At 42.6% G+C, this 19,485-nt stretch overlaps 1 protein-coding gene across 12 annotated transcripts in view; it reads left to right on the top strand.

The window, feature by feature from the left end:
• elavl4 (ELAV like neuron-specific RNA binding protein 4) overlaps positions 1 to 19,485 on the top strand; it is a 72,299-nt gene that overhangs the window by 13,304 nt on the left and 39,510 nt on the right. For 8 of the 12 annotated variants that reach the window (XM_047587739.1, XM_047587736.1, XM_047587734.1 and 5 more), the window contains exon 2: positions 15,648 to 15,734. The exons of 1 other annotated variant lie outside the window; for it this stretch is intronic. In XM_047587739.1, coding sequence (XP_047443695.1) covers positions 15,648 to 15,734 — 87 coding nt within the window. Of the gene's footprint in view, positions 1 to 607; positions 963 to 2,044; positions 2,304 to 15,647; positions 15,735 to 19,485 lie in introns of those variants that run through there. 3 more of the 12 variants (XM_047587744.1, XM_047587743.1, XM_047587746.1) reach the window with 3 other exon arrangements.

Below are 19,485 nucleotides of genomic sequence, written 5' to 3'. Positions count from 1 at the left end.
TATTCATTATAACTTAATAAACTGTAGTGAATATTATAATATTATTGTAATTTACCACAGTAATTGTCAGCATAAATAAATACTAATCTAATAACGGCATTTTATTGAACAGGTAAAGACTTACCCCTGCTCATGGTGCTTATTCTAAGATGCTCTTTTAAAAAGAGTCATTCAGAGTGTGATGCGTTTAGGGTGCCCATAGGCGTAAGAGTAAAACGGATAACTGCGTTTTTCAGCCGCGGGAGGAGAGACCCACACATGGCTTGACAACGGGTAACCTAACCCTTGTGCACTGCAGCATTAAGGTACATATGTCTAGCTTAATGACAAAGTAAAGGGCGGTACAGCCTATAAGCTAAGAGCCTACGCCATGAGTTAAACCCTATGCGGATCTGTCCTATTCGTAATTATTACCAGTGCCAGATCATTATGTGCACAAACAAACACGCTCTCTGGCATCTACTGCCTCCCCGCATCATGCTCCTCTAACACCCCACGTCGTGGACCACACGAGACTTCCTCCACTGTCATCCGCGAGCGGGCCGCCCCGTCCGCACCTCCACAGCCAATGAGAGATTGCGCGCGAGGTGACTGGGCATTCCATAAATGGCTTTGGGGGGAAAAGGTAGAGGAGCGTTTACTCTGAATCTTTTTTTCTCCTCTGAGTGGATTCCTTTTTCGCAGTGTTTGTTGTAGTTTTCTCCACCGAAGGCGTATCTAGTGTGTGTGTTTTTTTTTCCCTTGGACGGGACAGGGCTGCTGGTCCTCCACACCCACGCTGTTTAGTTTTTGGCTCCCTGTGACTACGCTACTCCACCGCGTCGGTTCATTCATCCTCCCCGGTACGCTGCTGCACGTCTGTCCGATTCTCCTCGCAGACTTCGCCGGCTTTTGGTAGTTTGTTCGCCGGAGAACGCCGTTTCCTTCCGTAACACCTACACACTGAGACAAGAATGGTCATGGTGAGTAGTGTCGTAGGGTGTACATTTCTATTTTGCCTTGTAGCCGTGTGTCTTTTTTTTTGTGCCTTCCAGCTGGGCTTTATTGTACTGAAACCGTACAGACCGCAGCAGGCAGACATGTAGCGCAGTACGCTGATTTGTTTTAGCAAAAATATCGGCACGCTTTCTAACACCTTTTGCTTTACTCACTTAAAGAAAATTTCCTCTCAAATTCTTAAAATAGTCCAATGCATGTCATAGGTCATATTTATATGCTACATCTGCTTGGACAGGTGTGTGCCAATTACCCGCGACTTTGTATGCGTGTTTTTGTTCATTTTATTTTTATTTTTATTTTATTCGTTTATTTTTGCAGCTGAAATTGTTATCAAAAATATTAGGCAATAGTTTTCCATATTTTTTGTAAAAAAAAAAATGTGGTGTTTTATTTTGAAACTTCGGGAATTTTCTCAAAAAAAAAGAAAGAAAAAAAAGAAATCTGCAATTCCTGCAAAGACCTCAGTCATTATTTTGTTGGACGAAAAATTATTGTCTCTTTTGTGTATGTAAAAGTGTGCGTGTGCGTAAGCGAGAGAGAGAGATATACACAGTCGAGTAATGTGTAGGGGATTTTTAACATGCACCCAGTAATAGCTAATTTATATCCACGGTGCTGCCCAGGCATCCTATTACCATAGAGCCCGAGGCTGCAATCACTCCGTTCCGCGCTGCTCTGCCCGGCTCACTGAAGCACAGACCTCAACGGCGATTGATTGCTTTGCTGGGATTCAGAGAGCCTTTTCTCTGCCAAACCAGACTGAGGTTGGCGTGTGCCGACGAGGCTCCGAGCCAGCCAGAGAGCGAAGGTGTTAACACCGAGGGAGGGGAGGTGAGGCTGCGAGGCTGACGGGCACGCCGAGGAGCCAATCACGGGCTCTAGGAGAGAGTCGGAGGGGGTGGGTGTGTGGGCGGGCTCTGACCTTCCAGCTGAGCAGGGGACTGGGCGGGTGTTTGTGGGAAGGAGGGGAGGGGGGCCAAGGAGGGAGGGAGGGGGAGAGAGAGCGCCGTGCTGCAGCCCAGCACTCTCATCCAGCCTCAGCCTCACCATTCTCCTCCCAGCATCTGTGGAAGAAGGCGATGTTTGCTCCGTGCACCTCTAGCACGCCGCTGACTGCTCGCAGCTAAGACTCAGGCAGAGTGAGGAGGAGAGACGGAATCATAAGCCAGAGGAAGAGAGTCAGAGAGAGTAGGGGATTTTCTTTTTTTCCCCCCTGAAGCCTTGGTGTAGCTGTTGTGTGAGGAGAGAGTGAACGTGAGACAACGGCCGGCATCTCCCAAATGGAGTGGAATGGGTTTAAGATGGTAAGGAAGGCTACAGACAGCCTGGCACTATACTCCACTGCACATTATTAAACACTGGCTCATTCTGAGCAGCCTACGGTGGCCAGAGTAGGTTGTAGTCGTAAATATACTGTCACCCACAGCTAGTGTAGGTAGTATACTCCTCTTGCACAGGCAATGCAGGGATGCTGTTCAACTATTTGTTGTGCAGAATGTTAAGTTCCCTCTTACAGGGAAGGGGGATACAGCAGGGGGTTAGACTGTCAAGGTTTGTGGGCAGAATGAAAAAAGAGGAAGACAGATTGAAGGACAGAGCAAAATATGTTAACGTGTGTGCATGTGTGGAGGCAGGAGTGGAGGTAAAGAAAGATGGGGGGGTGGAAGAGAGGAAGGGAAGGGTTAAATTGGGGAACAGCACCCATTTTATGTTGAAGCCAGAGCTCTAGGTGTCCCCCCCTTTTCCTGCCTTTGCACCACTCTGAAATATTTACCTGTCTATATAGTACTGCAGCAGAGGTGGATTGCACATTGTTGAGGCTGAGCACAATGTAACGTGGTGGGGAAATTGTACTTTGGATAATTTGATATTCATGTATGCAAAGTACTTTATGTAAGTTATACGATGGGGCATGTTATGTATCAGGCTGCTTGTGCACAGCGTGAGGGTGTGTTGTCCATGTGTTTTGTCAGAGACGGAGTAGGTGTGTTAGAGTGACACGCATGCCTGGATTACAATAGATTATAAGGAATACTCAAGTTGTATGTCCCTTAATGATAAGTGTATGTGTGTGATCACTGTGTGAGTGTGTCAGCATTAGAGTGATGATTGTAAGCTAAGTATTCTGCTTTGCTCAGCTTCCTGAGACTCTCATTAACATTGCATCCATTAGTCCAAGTGACAGAGAGGTTAACTATAAAAACTAGCAGCCATTTCATTTTTTGTAGTTTCCACCCGTTGTAGACACCAATACATTTTATTTCATTTGTTAATACGCCATTATTCTAGCTAGAGAGTCACTACTATCATTTTGCGTTCTCAGTGCATCCATCTCTTTTTAAAAGGATTCTTCTACCATACACAAAGTAAACTGACTCACTTTTGCTCTTTCATAAAGAACAGTGGTAGCACCATTCATTTGTTTTTTTGTACTGGCGACTTTCCTTTGGATGTAATTAAAATGCTAATTGAAACGAAGGCAACTCCCGCATGCTGACGTGGCCAGTGAGGCTATCTGGTATTCTGTCTCCCTGGACTTTAAGGGCTGGCAGCCTTGTGTCGATAGGTGTAAGGTGTGAGCAGTAACACATGACTGACAACATAAGAAGGCAGGCGTGACCAGCGATTCTATTTACAGAAAAAGAAATGGACATACAGGACAAATGAAAAGCAACAGTGAGAAGGGTGTGAAAAAGTCAAATGTTCATCAGTACTGAAGGTATTAGATGAGTGTGCAACCGTAAAGCCTCCTGGTGTGAACCAGTGGGAGACTTGATCTAGAGGCAGGCCATCATTTTTTGTACACACACACATGCACGCGCGCACACACACACACACACGTAGATACACACAAACATGCAGTGGCTCTATTACCCTCAGGCTGAACACCATGAGCTCCAAGGTTACACATCAATGCTAATAGGGTGGGGTGTGTGAGGAATTTATTAGCTACAGAGCATCGGCCGTGTGCTTCGTGATTTAAACATGGCTGAAGATCAGTGGAATATAGGATACGGACGGATGGTCCGAAGGTGATTACAGGTTTGAGAAACATTGACAGTGATTAACACACACCTAGAAACATAGTAAATGATGTAACGAGCTAATGCATAAAAACAAAAGGAAAAGTAACAATAAAAGAACATTGCCTCGTCTGTAAAATTGCATGATAGCCCGTGTTGTGTTTTATACGTCCGTGTTGTTTGTTCTGCTTGTACGTGAACATGTGCGTTTATATCAGAGGGCAGACTGACATGTGACCAAATGCAGAGTGACACGGTTAACTAGAGCCTGATTAAACACCAAGCATAGAGTGACAGACTGAGAGAGAGGTGAGGTGTTGGAGCAGAGGAACAGTTGCCTCTTAATCGTCTGTCCTTTGTGCCTGTGCACAAATTTACTATAGATGGGTGTGTTGCGTTATATATGTAAATAAACAGATCTTGTTTTTTTTTTTTTTGTTTTTTTTATTATTATTATTATTGTGCTTTTGGAAGTCAGGTTACGAGATAGCAGTGTCATAAATAATTAGGACAATAAAAAATAATAATAGCAGTAAAAATCAGATCAACAGGCACACAAATTCAGTGTAACCTGCTGAAACGTCTTTCTCTTCCATCTCACATTTCATTGCTGTGAAATAAATTGCTGTAAAACTCACCATTAGAGACCTCTCCTAGAGACAAAACTAACTCACTAACAAATTGAGACAAACCACCCAGACCGGTGCTCTGCTCAGATATTCATTCATTCAGAGTAACTTAGAGTATTTTAGCAATCTCTTCTTACCTCCTTTAAATGGTTCTCCTGGGCTCACTGTGCTTATGTGCTTTTAGAAGCAGCTGTCGTGGTTGATTTGATGATTTGTGATTGCACTGAGCAATAAAAAAAAAAACTAAAAAGCATACATTTAGTTGGAAGTGAGTAGTGCATGTTGGTTGTGGCTGGGATAGCTTGTATTGACTGTCAGAAAGTACACTCATCATAAGGAAACACTAGCTTTCTTTACACCTGTAGTAATGAGCTCAAATGCTAAATGTCACATTGTGTGTTTTATTGTTCATATACCCTCAATTGCCAGTTACTAGGTACAGTAGTAAAAACAAATACATTGTAATTAGGGCTGTCCAAACGAACGCGTTAACGCAAATTAATCCATCATCATGATTAATCTACAACGCAGAGTGACGATCGGTTGTTGTTGCACATATTGACCACAAGGTGGCATTAAGTTCTATGCACCAGTTATGCATGTTGATAGCTAAGAAAGATAGTTAGAAAAGTATGCTAACATGAGGTCCGACAATTAAACACAGATCTCTGGAATTATATTTATATTTAGGCCTCATCCTAATAACATGAACGTCCCTGGCAACACATTTCGGGCAATTTGTCCAAGTAGAGTTACTGTTACACATGCGCAAATGTACAGTTGATCCAGTAGTGACAGGCAGCAGAATCAACTGATAAAGATGGAGGACAGCACATTGGCACTCTCCATCAGAATTTTTTTCTTGTCACCGAAGCCCTTCCAGCTTAAAATATCACATTAATGTAAAGCATACGTTAGTTGGGGATTCCACTAGCACTTCGGCTAAAGCGTCTCTCAGTTTGATGCAAACAAAGACGAACCAAGATAAAGACAAGCTGGCAATGCTGGCTGGCAAATATCTGGCCTCTCCTGCAACCACTGTTCTGTGCGAGACTGTTCTCAGTTGCAGGCAACATGGTAAGAAATGGTCAGCTCTATTCTCAGAAAACGTCAACAAGTTAGTTTGTCTTAGTAGCTGCTGGAAGAGGAGGAACAGGGCCACATTAATGTGGAGAAATGTTTGTTTAAAAAAAGAGACAAAAAGTTGTACGCAGCAAGTACATTTTTTCAGGTTGTTTTGTTGGAACTGTTGAAGGTGTTTATTAAAACACGTTAAGTGCATATATATTCCCTTCTTTCTTGAGTGTGTTTGCTCATGCAAAATGAAATGAAATTAATATAGATTAAAAACGAATGATATGTAATTGTGATTAATCGAAATGAATCCACAGCAACTCTGTGATTAATTTGATTAAATAATCGTTTGACAGCACTAATAAATAATAATAAACAATGTAATAAAACAGTGATGCCCTAAATCCTAGCTTTGTGACATTTATGATGTTAAGTTCATGTTCAGAAGAATGTAATTCAGCTATATAATCATTATCACTAAATAACAGAAACACTGAAGTGCTGAAATAATAGAAATGTATTTTGATACACAATACAATTCAACGGTACTACAAACCACAGCCTCCAAAATAAAAAAGTTAATCAATACCTTTTTAAACAAATGTTTTATACCTAACCTTCACTTTTGTAGGATTTAGTTATCAGAATGCATTCCTTTTCACTAGCGTACCTAGTGTTCACTTTATTCCTTTGACCGCACCCTGTGAAGAGGATTTGAGAGAGATTTTTAGACACATCTGGTAGTGATGTGTGAAACAGGTATGGGAGTCTAAGATCATTTATTTGAGTGGCATATGTAGTAGCGATGGGAACTCCTACTATAATATACAAAGTCTTTTCCCTGTGAGTTGCATCTCACAGCTCTGTGATACTGTAAAGTGAAAACACTAAGATTGATAAGGAAAAGATTTACACCTGAAAATGTGCATTACTAAAACTGAAATAACAGAAGTATGCGAAATGTGTTCCATGACGCTAATTTGACACAATCAACGTATAATTAAAAATATGTAGTTGACTGGTGTTTAAAGATGTGAGTACAAAGCAAAGATTAAGATTGTACGATATTTGTTTTTTACACTAATAGAAAGAGGTTTTGCCACTGCCGTGGCCGATTTTTTGTCATTATAAATGTCCATCAGTATTTTGATGCTACAGTGTGTAAATATTGCAAAATATTTTGTTGTCTTTAAATGTCTTTTCCACTTTCCTTTAAACAAAAGCTGGATGGAAGCATTTAATGAGGCAAAAGCCTGTTTGAATAAGAAGCTGCTGTAACAATCTCTGTCCCAATTAGCACGCTTTGGTTTTTAAATATTCCTTTTGTGCGAAGCCTAAACACACATGAAGACTCACAAAACGGTCACGTTGAAAATTTAATAGGCTTCCACAGTGATTTCCTTCATTTATTTAAAATGTCGTTTTTTTTCCTCTCCCTCTCTCTTTTTAAAAAGCTAGAAATCTGAGAGGCATGGCAAGGCATTCTGCTGTGAGGGGAGCAGCATTCACAAATACTAGACCTAATTCCTTTGGCAGCAGCTCAAACTGCTACAGACAGACACATAATCAGCTGGGGAGTGTTAGCGCCTCAGCCCACTAGCAAACACAGGACCGAGCCCTTGTTGTGCATCGCAGCTTTTCAGAATAAATATCCCGATGGAAAATACAGTGGGAGGAAAGAGGTATTCATGTGTATATAGTGCTTTGTTCAGTCAAAAGTACAGAAGGAGAGAGGAACACTGGCTTTCCTAGCTACTTTACTGCTCATTCTTCTCGATCCGCGCGCTCCCTCATCTTCTCACCGTCTCTCTCCCCTCCTTCCTCCGTCTCTTTCTCTCATCCTCCACTGTACCCTGTGTGTTTTGGTATTCATACAGATGTTTGGATTTGACTGGCAGTTTCTCCTGAGACTGTGCACAAGCGGCTGACTCGTCTCATCTGCATTTTGCATCCCAGGAAAAAAAAAAAAAAAAAAAAAAAAAAGAGAACAGAAAGCAGCGGAAGGCATCAGCAGGCAGACAGGCTGTGTGTAAAAGTGTAAAAGAGGGAGAGTGCGTGTGTGTGTGTGTGTGTGTGTGCGCGCCGTGTGCACACGTTGCCTGTTGTTTGGCTTTGGCAGCTTAACTGGCCCCAGCGCTGTTGCTGTGTGATGTTTAAAGGACGTTTCAAGGTCATGCTTTCGACAGGCCTCGCCGCCTCTGACATATTAAACATTTATATATTTCTGTAGACAGATGAATTATAGATTGAACATGCAACTGAACATGCTACAAAATGGCACCATTGTTGTTAGTGAACGGGCCTACAAACACATCGTCTCACACGATGACTATTCAGCCTGCTTTATTTCATGACACAGATACTCCATCAATGGACGGGTTATGGAAGGTCCATCTGTCAGTCACTTGTGGCCAGTGCCTCTTAAAGATAAGAGTCCCGGTATATAAACATCTTAATACTTGGACTGACACACAGATTCAGATTCAGATCTCCTCATGCACACAGAAAACACAAGACCTACATAAAACCTGCTACGTTTTTGTCAGTTAGAGCTTTAGCTTTGTATGCCGTGACCAGAATTAGTGACCCAGACTAGCCCCAGTAGTAGCCATTCGGCCACAGAGGCGTAGGATGGTAATGGAGGTGATTGTCCTAAAAGGAACGTGCATCAATACATATTCCCTTCCAGGCGGGTGGAATCCTGTCCTTCCCACACAGTGTTACTGGAAGGAAATATAAAGAATGTAAAATCCGATGCTTATCAAGACTCATAAACGTCAGCAGCAAGCTTGATCAGCACCTGTCAAGTCAATATTAGGAGCAGAGAGAGAAAAGAAAGGGAGGGAGTAAATGGAAACAGTAGGGAGATAGATAGGCGCTATCTCATAGATGCGTAGCTCTCCGGTGCATGCTTTCAGACTAAAACGCATTTTTCTATCAGCCACCACCTTCTATACGTTGTCTCCTTGGCATAAACGCTTCAGTGTATATGAAGAGAGATAGCCTCCTGTGGGCATTTTCAATTACTCTGCACTATACAGCAGTGGGGAGGGGTGAGGGGTGGAGGGGGGGGGATTAATCTGCTCGTTTGAATGCACGCCACATTTAATGGTTTAGCTGGTGTGCCGCGGGCCTCGTCTGCTGGCTTTGGTGGTGTACATCTCGGCATTGTGTCTCTCTCTCTCTCTCTCTTCCTGCTGCAGCACAAGCCGTTTGTGATTGCACCATTCTCGCGTCAAGTTACACTGAGATTAGATTTTCACGGAAGATGGGCTCAAGAAAAATTCTCAAGTCAAATCCCAAATCGTTGTGTAATGACGACTACATGGCAATTTTGGAAAGTGACCAAAAGAGAGAGGCCTCGCAGATGCACGTCTTTTTGGTCATAGCCGCCTGCTGCCACTTCATGGCAGTGTCAAAAATATGCAAAACACCAGGAAATATAGGCTCTATGTCGATGATAAATGGCCATGTTTTTACATAGATTGTTACTCGAATCGCTTTTACTGTAACAGTGACGCATCTACTCATTTGTTCACACAAGTGCCGGTGCCAAGAACTGGGAACCGCTGGGGGTTAAGTGTCTTGCTAGAGGACTCTTCGCCATGTGGCGTGTTCTGGGGATCTCACCGCTAACCCTCTGGTTTGTGTACAATCCACTCTACCCACTGTGTTGTTGGTCTTTTAGTTTACCTCTGATACATAAAAGACTGAACAAATAATAAGCGGACTTTGTCCACTCTGCTGTCTGCCAGTTTCCAGTTAAAGCCCACCTTTTTGCCAGTCAGCATTCAAACTATGTAAAGGGTCATGAATATGAGACAATGTGCTCTTTACCTGGTTGGGGGACTGTGTGTGAGGTGTCTCTGTGGTATCGACATGTTAAATTATATTAATTCTTCACTTGGTGTGAAAGGTCCCTCAAAGTTTCCCCAAAAATCTTAATTAATGGCATTTAAACTGGCTGCATATTCAAATAACACCAGAGTACGATACATGTCGATGAAATAATTTGACATTTTTCACCATAGGAAGAAGATTGCTTAGTGATTCAAAGGAGACGAGTAATATTTTCCGCTTGACACTCTATCCATGATGTAGTAGCCTCGTCTGCATCTACATGTAGTTTTGAGTTATTCATTGCCTCCATCAAACTGTTTACTCAGTAAGACAGATGACTGACGGCCGTCCTTTATCCTCGCAGCTATTTGATTATATGAGCGCCGGTTCAGAGCCGAATCAATAACCAGATTAGCTTGGCACACGCATGCAGACACTAACATACACTCACACGGTACCTAAGGCCGTGGAATGAATTCTCGAGTGCAGCGGTCAGTTGGCGTCTGTGTGATTTAGCTCTATGCCTTTGCTGCAAGACAGACACACACACATTCATACAAACACAAGCAGGCTGTGTCTGAGATGCAGCTGATGGGGGAAACAGTGATTAGATTAGGAAGAGCTCTGCCTCTGAGTAACAGCCAGCCTAGTGCTCCTGTCTCTGTGTAAGTGCTGTGCTGTAGGTTTTGTTCTTATCGTATACCTCAAGGCCATTTATAGCTTCTTAAATACCTGTTCAACAAAGCCAATATTACCACTTCCAGCCTCAAACCAGTTTTAATTAGAACTCCTACTGTGAATTATACTGAAAATTGAATTCAGTCAGAGGAGTTCACAAGTTTCTTGTTCCGTCACTCTCCTCTTTTGGAAAGATCTCCTTAGCCAGTTAACCATCAAGCATGACTGTAGGCTTGAGTAAGAGGAGAATATAGCTGTTTTTAGTTGGTTGCAGAATCACAACACTGCTGAGTTGCTTCTTTTTGACCTGACACATGCAGGTGGGAACAGTAACAGGTATACAGTTGGGTAGTTGAGAGAATCTCTGTGCATTTGTGCACGTTGTCTGCAGATGTCTGTTTGTGTGTGCGCTGGTGTATCTTAGTGTATTTTATTCTAAAGATAGGGAGCAGCATCACCAAAATGGCTGGTTGCCTGCACAGGTGCGTGGACGCATTCACCTGCCAGCTACTTGTGGAGGTGGTGTCCTCGCTCGTGACACATGGTGCTGACTCAGTTGGATCAGCCTGCCTGCTTTCCCTGCCTCACTGTCCGTTTCTGCGTCTTCTGTCCCAGCCCAGCTAAAAGAAACACATGAGTGACGTACAGAAACTATTGCCTGAAATGCAGCCTGGTCTCTAGCACCTACATTAATTTAAAGAATAGCCACAGTGAGTGAAAGCATCCAGATCATGGCGTCATGATTTTCTGTGTTCCGAAATTAAAAGAGAGAAAGTTTTTTCTTGACATGATTCTCTCCTGCCTTTTTTAATCTAATCAAATATATGTTATGTCTTTGCCATTCACATAAACCTATTACTTGCTGAATAAACTCTGCACTTTAGATTGATAAGAGCTCCTTTAAAAAATTTACCCACATTTGCATTTAATTAGGGGTAAAATTTTAGAGGATGAGACAATGATTTAGCCTCTTTAATCCACCAAAATGTTCTAGCTAAGGGCTGCGACAATGATCGTTCCCATCCGTCACACCCAGGGATTACAGCAGGACAGACAACGATGCACAGCAGAGACATCTTGCTGATTTGACTGAGCTGGAAGCCAAGGTGCTGGCTGCAGCAGCTAGAAGTGGAACAAAGGCTGGCAAGCTGTTGATGGGGATTTGATGCTGTTCAGGGGAAGACTGCTGTTGGCATGATGGCGTTGACTTGCAGCTGCGGGTTGAATAGAGAAATAGGGGTCAGGGGCATCAAGCAAGGGACTGTTGCTGGCACAGGAGTGAAACTAGAGGAACTGTGATGAGGACCTGAGAGGCCAGGCCAGGGCTGGGGCTGAGGGACAGGGAATGGGGCTGACAGGCAAGGCCAAGCCTTCAATTCCAAGGCCCAGTCCCCCGTGCTCCGGGCTTCAGAGCTAGGCAGGTGTCCAGCTGATCTCACACCCCCACAAGGGAGGAACTGCAGAGCTCCAGTCACTGGAGCTGCACAAATTGAAGTGTCATCTCTAGAGTCAAGATGCTCACCAATTTTCTGCATGCGTTGGTGCAGAGCTGGGAATCAGCCAGTGGACAAATGGCTTCAGTTCCGCCTACAGTTTGGATGAGCAAAGGAGACTGTGGTGTGTGTGACAGAGAGAGTATGACTTTGTGTTGTATGTATAGAGCACTGCAGGTCTTCAAAGTCATTGTGCTTGAAGGGTGTTCTGTCTTTTGACTGCCTACAAAGCTACATGAAATAGTTTCTGCAAAAAGTTTTTTGATGAAAACTAATTGGGTTAAGTGAATGTGAATAAAGTAGAACAAGTTACATCACTTCAATTCTAAATATAAAAATGCAAAATACAGAAAAGTGTTGGACCAGACACTTCAAAAATACATGAAACTGAACAATGTATCAGACATTCAGTATCTGGGGGGAAAAAAAAGAATATTTGCAAGGGTCTTCCTCTAATTGTCTGTGAAATATAAATCTTGAGCTCATATAGATTGCGTTTGACATGCCCCTCAGCAAATGGCCAGCCCTGTCATCTCCTGACCTCTGACCTTGCACAAGTATGCGCCGATTACCCAGGGGTGGTGAGGGAGTGTGTGGGAAAGCTGCATCGATCTCACTGAAAGACTGAAACCTCACAAAAGAGCGAGAAAAGTGGGGGGAGAAGGCAAGCCAAAGTTAAATGAAAAATTGCTTACGTACACGTCTCGCGCGGTCTGGAACATTTATTATTCTGAGTCACACAGGGAGAAAAGAGGCGGAGGAGGATAGAAGAAGAGAAGAATCCATTTGGTAAAGTAGATGCAGATCGATGAGACTGGAGGCAGGCAGGCCAGAGTGCAACAGAGGAGGGGTGTGTGTGTGTGTGTGTGTGTCGGTGAGTATCTGTGATATGTCCGTGTGTGTACTTGCGTGCATGAGGCGTCCCAGATTACTTTCCCTGATTGATCCGGCCCAGCATCCGTCTGACCTGCAGGACATTTCAGGGCTCGGAAGAGCCTGGTGGAGGTGGAGAGATGGTGAGAGAGAGGCGGCCAGGAAGAAAGGGAGCGGAGTTAGAAAAATAAAAATCAATAGCGCAGAGAGCATTACACGGAACTTGACTGGCCGAGGAGCTGGGATAGTAAAGTCGTATTAATCTCTTTGTGTCTCAGTCAGTTTGAGAGGAACTCCAATTCAGTTTCACTTTTGGTGACAAACTGAGGGTTTGAGCTGTGTTGTAGCGAGATGGGTACACATGATTATCAGCGCCTGCACAGCTGACAATACATTTAGGTCATGTTTTCTCTGGGTAACTTCACATCTTTTGACCATTCTTCATTTAAAAGGAGGTCAGATAGTGAAGAATATCTATAAATGAGAGGCACAAAGAAATCGCAAATAACATCTAAAGCGAGACACGGAGGCAAAGTCTAACAAGTCAGATGTTTGTGTGCTGGCTCCATTTTGTAGCTGCCAGGCAGTGTGTCTATCAGTGGAGAGATCCTGCAGTATACTGTCTACTCTGCAGTCCCTCCAGCCTCCATCTATCCTGGCCAAGTCAGGGTAAATTGATTGTCTAAGCTCTGTAAGGGAAAGGGGGAGGGAAGCTTGCGCCAGACCAGCAATATAAAGTAGGATTTTATTGGGCGAAAGCAGATGAGGAGTGACAAAGACAGGACAACATCCTTGGTTTTTTAAATTTTGTGTAAAATTTTGCCAGAAATATCAAGAGGCTGACGAGTGTGGATAACTAAGATGATAACTGTACATACTATAATAGAATAATAAAGACTGAAACGGTGGCATAAGCAGTCTTAAATAAAGCTATGTCTGTGTGTATTGTATTTCTAGTGTTAAAGGAAAGCAAGTGTGTACTTGTCTTCCATGCTGTAGGCGGATAAGTCTTGTCCTGTTCGACTGCAGTACCAGATACCACTGGCCAGGAGCCCAAGGAGACAGGAAGCACTTTTGTGGCATCAAATATTAATGCAGTTATAGAGTGTATTGATTATATAATAACTTTTCCCAGCATCAGAGCACAGACTGAAATGTATTCCCTGAATAATTGAAAATGTATCCATGAGCGGTTTTTCATCTCAATGGTTGGTGAATGTAATTGCATTGCCGCCTTATTCCAGTGTTATTTGAGATTTTATCAGAAGACGCACATGTGTGTGTCCATGTGATAAACGCGGAGACAGTGAGAATATGAAGAAAAATGAAGCTGTGCGTGCATGTGTGTGTAGCGCTTGATACTGTGTTTGTCTTATCGAATGGTTGAGCCCTGAATATTGAACACTGAGCAGTGTTTCAAAAAAGGATGCAGAGAGTAAAACGCTCTTCTGAGAAATTTAATATTCCTTTTGCTGACATTACCCGCCCTTGCACTATATATAGTTGCTGAAATTGAGACTCATATACATCTGCTTGTTGCTTCTTACATCTTTATCACCACATCTGCACATGCTACAATAACACTGCACTGTCTGCTTGCTGCGGCACACCATCAACTTCTGCACTGATGTAGTATGTAAAGTGACAGCTTTGCAGAACGGGTGACAAATGATTTTGATGTTTCACCTCTGCCTAACATTTCCTTTTTTCAGGATAGCTTTTCAACTTTCTATTTATATATGCAGGGTATTCAGTATTTTACCCTTTATCCGCCAATGTGATGAATGTCGGCCCACTATATGGCGTGTGGTGGCTATAAATTGTAACTATTGCGGGCTCATTAGCCCCCTGGGGGTGTAGCTATTCCTAGCAATACCCCCTCTTAACACTCTCCAATTGCTATAAATACACCTCACTGACTTCAGCACACATGCATGATATTGACCTTAACGTATCCCAAAGATAATAAAGAAAACATTTGCAGAAAATGTTCAATTTGTGCCATGTTTATCTTTTACATAACCACCATTCAACAGAACCCTTCGGACCTCACCACACTAAAGCAAAGGTGGCTCAAAAATGTTTTAACATCCTTAAAATATCTCAATATTTAACACTACCTGTCAGAGAGGAGAAACTGTATCCCCTGTCCTTTTTTCTACCCTGACCTCTCTACCCCTCTGTATTGTTTTTCCCTTTCAAGATGACAGTTCATTCTCATTTAGACCTCCATTATGCATTCCTGCCTAAGTTTACAAGACACATTGACAACAGAACATGTACAGATTCTCTCCCTCAACCCCTACCTCCGTTTCTCCCTCTCTTTGAAGTATTGGAAGTGTCTTCCCCATTACTCAGCCCTTGCCTTTTCTTCCTCCTCCCATCTGATCCCTCACTTTGGCTCTTCATCCCTCTGAAGGAGTAAATGAAGGCAGAGGTCATACCTCCTCTCTTCCTCCTCTCCTGCTAAATTGGCTGTTGTAGCATCCATAGATAGCTACAGGCATTTAAGCCCCCTGCTCTGGAGAGCCAGTGAACAGACTTCCTGCTCATTTGTGATATTTCCGTCTCTTCTACCACAGGCTTGTTTACCCACAGAGAGCAAGAGGGAAACCCTCATTATAAACTCTGCCAAGGTCGTTGCAGTCACCACACCAATCTGCCGGCTTCGGCACATATGCAGTTATACCCTGTTGACTATGAAGGTCCTTAGATGATTAGAAATACTGATGAAATAACATTTATACAAATCCTTTGTTTTAGCTTGAAAATATTATTTTGCAATCCAGTGACAAACTACGTATCTACCAGTTATACCATTCACATGTTTTAAAACTCCTGAGCCACCTGTCTTTGTTTTAGTTTGACTGGTGGTGACTGTAAAGGTGTAACTGTGTTTTTCTAGTGAGCTGTCATTATCCCAACACCCTCAACCCTTTCCACTCCCCAAATCCCACTCCAACCCTAACCTTGTAAAGTGAGTGTATGTTGTTGACGGTGGGCTGTGCGTCCCTTCCTCCCTGTGCTCCGCTCCATAGGGGTCGACAGAGACACAGTGGCGTCAGGCAGAGCTCCCACAGCTCCAGGGCTGGGCAGAGAAGGGATTGCTGACACAGCCAAAGATGGTAAGGAGACTACTGCTGCCAAACGGATGGCCCAGCCTTTTTACACACCCATGAAGTAATATGATCTGATATTGCACTGTGTTTACATCAATACGCACTTGTTGGTGATGCTGCTGACTGAGACAGTTGGAACTTGAGCAGAGATTGATGGATTGGGAATATACAGGGAGGACTGGGGTGAAGCATGAAAAACATGTTTATCCTCCGCATATATTTGAGGAAGCCAATAAATGATGTTGCACACTTATGTGTGCTGTACCTCGGGGAAGTTCTGAAAGGCCAGTTTGTGTGTCCACAAGAGTTTACATAAAGTAAAGTTGGCCAACTGCCCAAGCACAGACTGCACAAGCTAAAAGCACACCAACTCATGCATCATGAAACCAGCTTGTTTTGACAGGAGGTGTGAGGAGATTGGTTATGTAGCCACACCTTTATAATTCATCACTAAAAGAATACAAGGACACGCAAATAGGGTTAAACTCCCTTGGAGAAAGTTTTCCTAGTTCTCTACTATTCCTGTGCTTTATCTGTCCACTGTGCTTGGGATTGAAAGGAAACGAACCCCAGCTAAAGGCTCTTTTATCCACATTGTCATTGAGTCAGCCTTTCAAAAACCATTCAAAAGTGTTTTTCTTCATGCAATGCGTAGACCAGCGACCTCCACAGAGATACAATAATAACCTGCCTATATAGCAGACCAGCATGTTTCATTGTAGTATGAACGCAACCATGTTCACATTCAAAGTCCTCATGGGCTTGTGTTCACAGACCTGGAAACCATGAAGTGGCCTTAACGGACCTGAATACACACTGAGATTTACTTAAGTTTCTGACCAATTTCACTGCTTTTAATTTCTCTTTACCTCTGTATCGAGCACCCAGCACACTTTAAAGAAACCTCTCATCGGCTTTGTTTTACTGCTTAACTGAACTATAACTAAACAACTATATCCTCGTTGTTTGAACCGAGCGATTCATTAGTTTTAAGATGTCCAGTCCAGACATTTTTTGACTCAAAGCAGGAACTTCTTCCATCATTTCATCATTTTATCAAACACCCTCTTACATTAGTTTATATGTTACATATATTTGTAACAGCTGTACATTGTTATAAATATTACTTTTGCCCAACACTGTGCGCTGGCTCAGCCTCCTACGTAACTAGCATCAGAACTTGTGAGCAAAAGAAGCTGAATCTTGAAGCCGAGTGCCTGTAAGGGCCGTGTGTTGTATCCAGTCAGCAGGACTTGCAGCGAGTTCTATCTTCAGCACTAGGCCCCACAGTGGGAGAGCAGGGACAGCTAGAGTGTTCGCAACCAACATGAAGTGGACTGCTGAGCAGCACAAATGCTGGTGGGCAGGAACAAGGAGAGGAATATAATTGGCCACTGGGACTCGGCAGGTCCCTGTTAATTAGAAGCAGCCATTTTGGTGTAAAAACTCCTCTGAAAACGTCCCATGGAGTTGAAAGTCTCTCTGACAGAATGGAGCCCAGCAGGGAATGTAAACAGATTTAATAAGGCCCACTCCAATCAACTCTGTTATGGCTAGATACTATTCTATCCTTCCTCTTCGCTCCCCTCTCTCTCCACGCCCGTCTTTCTCAGTCTGTCTCGGTATCTCTGTTGTGGTAGAGTGGTGAGTGAGCAGGGAAGGATACTGTCAAAAGAACAATTTGCATGCAGCTCTCATCTTGAGAGCTTTTAGACATCTCCCTGTCTGTTTGTTTTCTGCTGTGGGCTTCAGCCATTGTTCTCTCTCTGTATGCGTGATTGTGTGTTCCTTTGAGTATGCGCTCTTCCCCTCACTGCAGATGCCACCGACTGTGAATGCATAGAAGTGTGTGCCCGGCTGTGTGTGGGCTGTGTGTGTTTAAAATCAGAAGATGGACGAACATTCACGGCTGTTTTTTGGTGTTGCTCCTCCTTAACACTTAGATGGAGAAAAAGAAGAGGGCACAATAAGAGTTATAACATTGTTTTCAAAGTCAGCCAAAAGTAATATGGATGCTTCAATGCTTGTGTGCTATACCAACACACCAATATAACAGAAATATAAATAGTTATTAGCAGGCAGAGATAGTCACAGGTTTACATGTGTAGATAAAAACACAGGCTTTCTCATTGAGCTTCTTTTAAAAATGCACTGTTGACTCTTTTAGGTCACCGTGTGGAAGATTAACAAGAAAACTGGAATACTATTTATCTACCAACTCTGAAATTTACACCAAAATCTCACACATTTACGTATCTATGTATCAGTGACACAGTGGTTGTTTGGTAACGAACGACAGACAGTCGTCTTGTTGAAAAGAAGTACATCCATTACAAATATCTAAAATATAAAAAAGAAAAAACTATTTCTGGACAAACAGGGAAATTTTTAAATTCAGCTTTGAGCTGCTATATTATTAGAACACAGGTCTTGTCTTTTGATCCTCCAGAAATAGAGTGAGATATGACTTGTTTCGCTTCTCCTTTGCTAAAACCAGCCCTGCTTCCAAGTGCAGCCTGTCTGCATGTACTTCAGTTAAAAATAGACTGAAAGCTGAATGGTTGAACAGGGAAATGGAGAGATCTGAGTGAGGCCTTAAAAATTACATTGAATCAGATTAAAGAATATTTCCATCCTAATTTGGGTTTCAGCATGTTGGGTCATTAAAGTTATTTCCCCCCAAGTACGATAGGAACTGCTGGAATAGGCACATAATGGCCGTATGTTTTTGATGGTTCTTTGTGCAGAATCAGCATCACTGTTGCTAATGAAAACAGGAATACATATGTAATGTATATATATAATGAAGGGATAACAGAATTTAATATCGGTCTGGCCAGCAGAACCTACATCTTTGTTTTGTTTGCACCATTTACTGTTGCAGATTTATTGTTTTTTCTCCTTGTGTTTGCTGAGTTTGATACCCCCAACCCCACCCACAAGCTCGACAAAGGCCATTCATTTGATCACAAATACATTTTTTTTGTTTGTTTTTTATGTAAATTTATTATCGCGCTTTACACATTGCTCTTGTTGGGAGATATTGTTCGCTCAGAAGAAGCATTTGTATTAAATAAGTAACAGAGGACTCTGATAGAAAAGCAAAGTGCAGCCTACCTCCTCCTCTGACTCTCACTCCCTCTCACCCTTTTTTCCCTGTTTTCTCACACTTACACTCAGCTCACAATTTCTCTCTGAACACTTTGATCCTGAGATGCTCTGCAAAAACAGATATGAAAATGCAAACTTCTCTCTGTCACAGCAGCAGCATCAGCATTCAGATAGCTAGCTTCAGGGCTGCCCCTGTTGCTGCCGCCTCCTACAAACTTCAGCAGCTATCAGAGGACTATTTAGCGAGGCCTTACCCTCGTCATGAATATTCAACTCTTTATCCTTTCTGTGTCTTTGTTGTATTTGTCAGTGTTTACCGATTTTGAATGTAGTCTGTACAGTGTGTTCACTATATGTTTCAGTTGACCCCGTACCAGGCTTTACTAATGTTAGAATGAAATGCTGATGACGGATTACTTGGGAGTGCTTTTGTTTTATACTAATTTAATTCATATTTATTTATTATGAAAAAGTCTTATTTGGGATTTTTAAGTTATTCCTTAAGACAACTTTTACTGACCTTTCAGAGCAACTTCATCAAATAATCAGTTCCAAAAATCCAAATATTTTAAAATATGTAACACAGTCAATACATCCAATAAATGGTTTTCTTTTTTCTCTCTTTTTTTTTAACATATTTGGGCAA

Source organism: Mugil cephalus, chromosome 6 (assembly GCF_022458985.1).
Source record: "Mugil cephalus isolate CIBA_MC_2020 chromosome 6, CIBA_Mcephalus_1.1, whole genome shotgun sequence".
Taxonomy (NCBI): Eukaryota; Metazoa; Chordata; class Actinopteri; order Mugiliformes; family Mugilidae; genus Mugil; species Mugil cephalus.
This window is presented reverse-complemented; position numbering and strand designations above follow the sequence as displayed.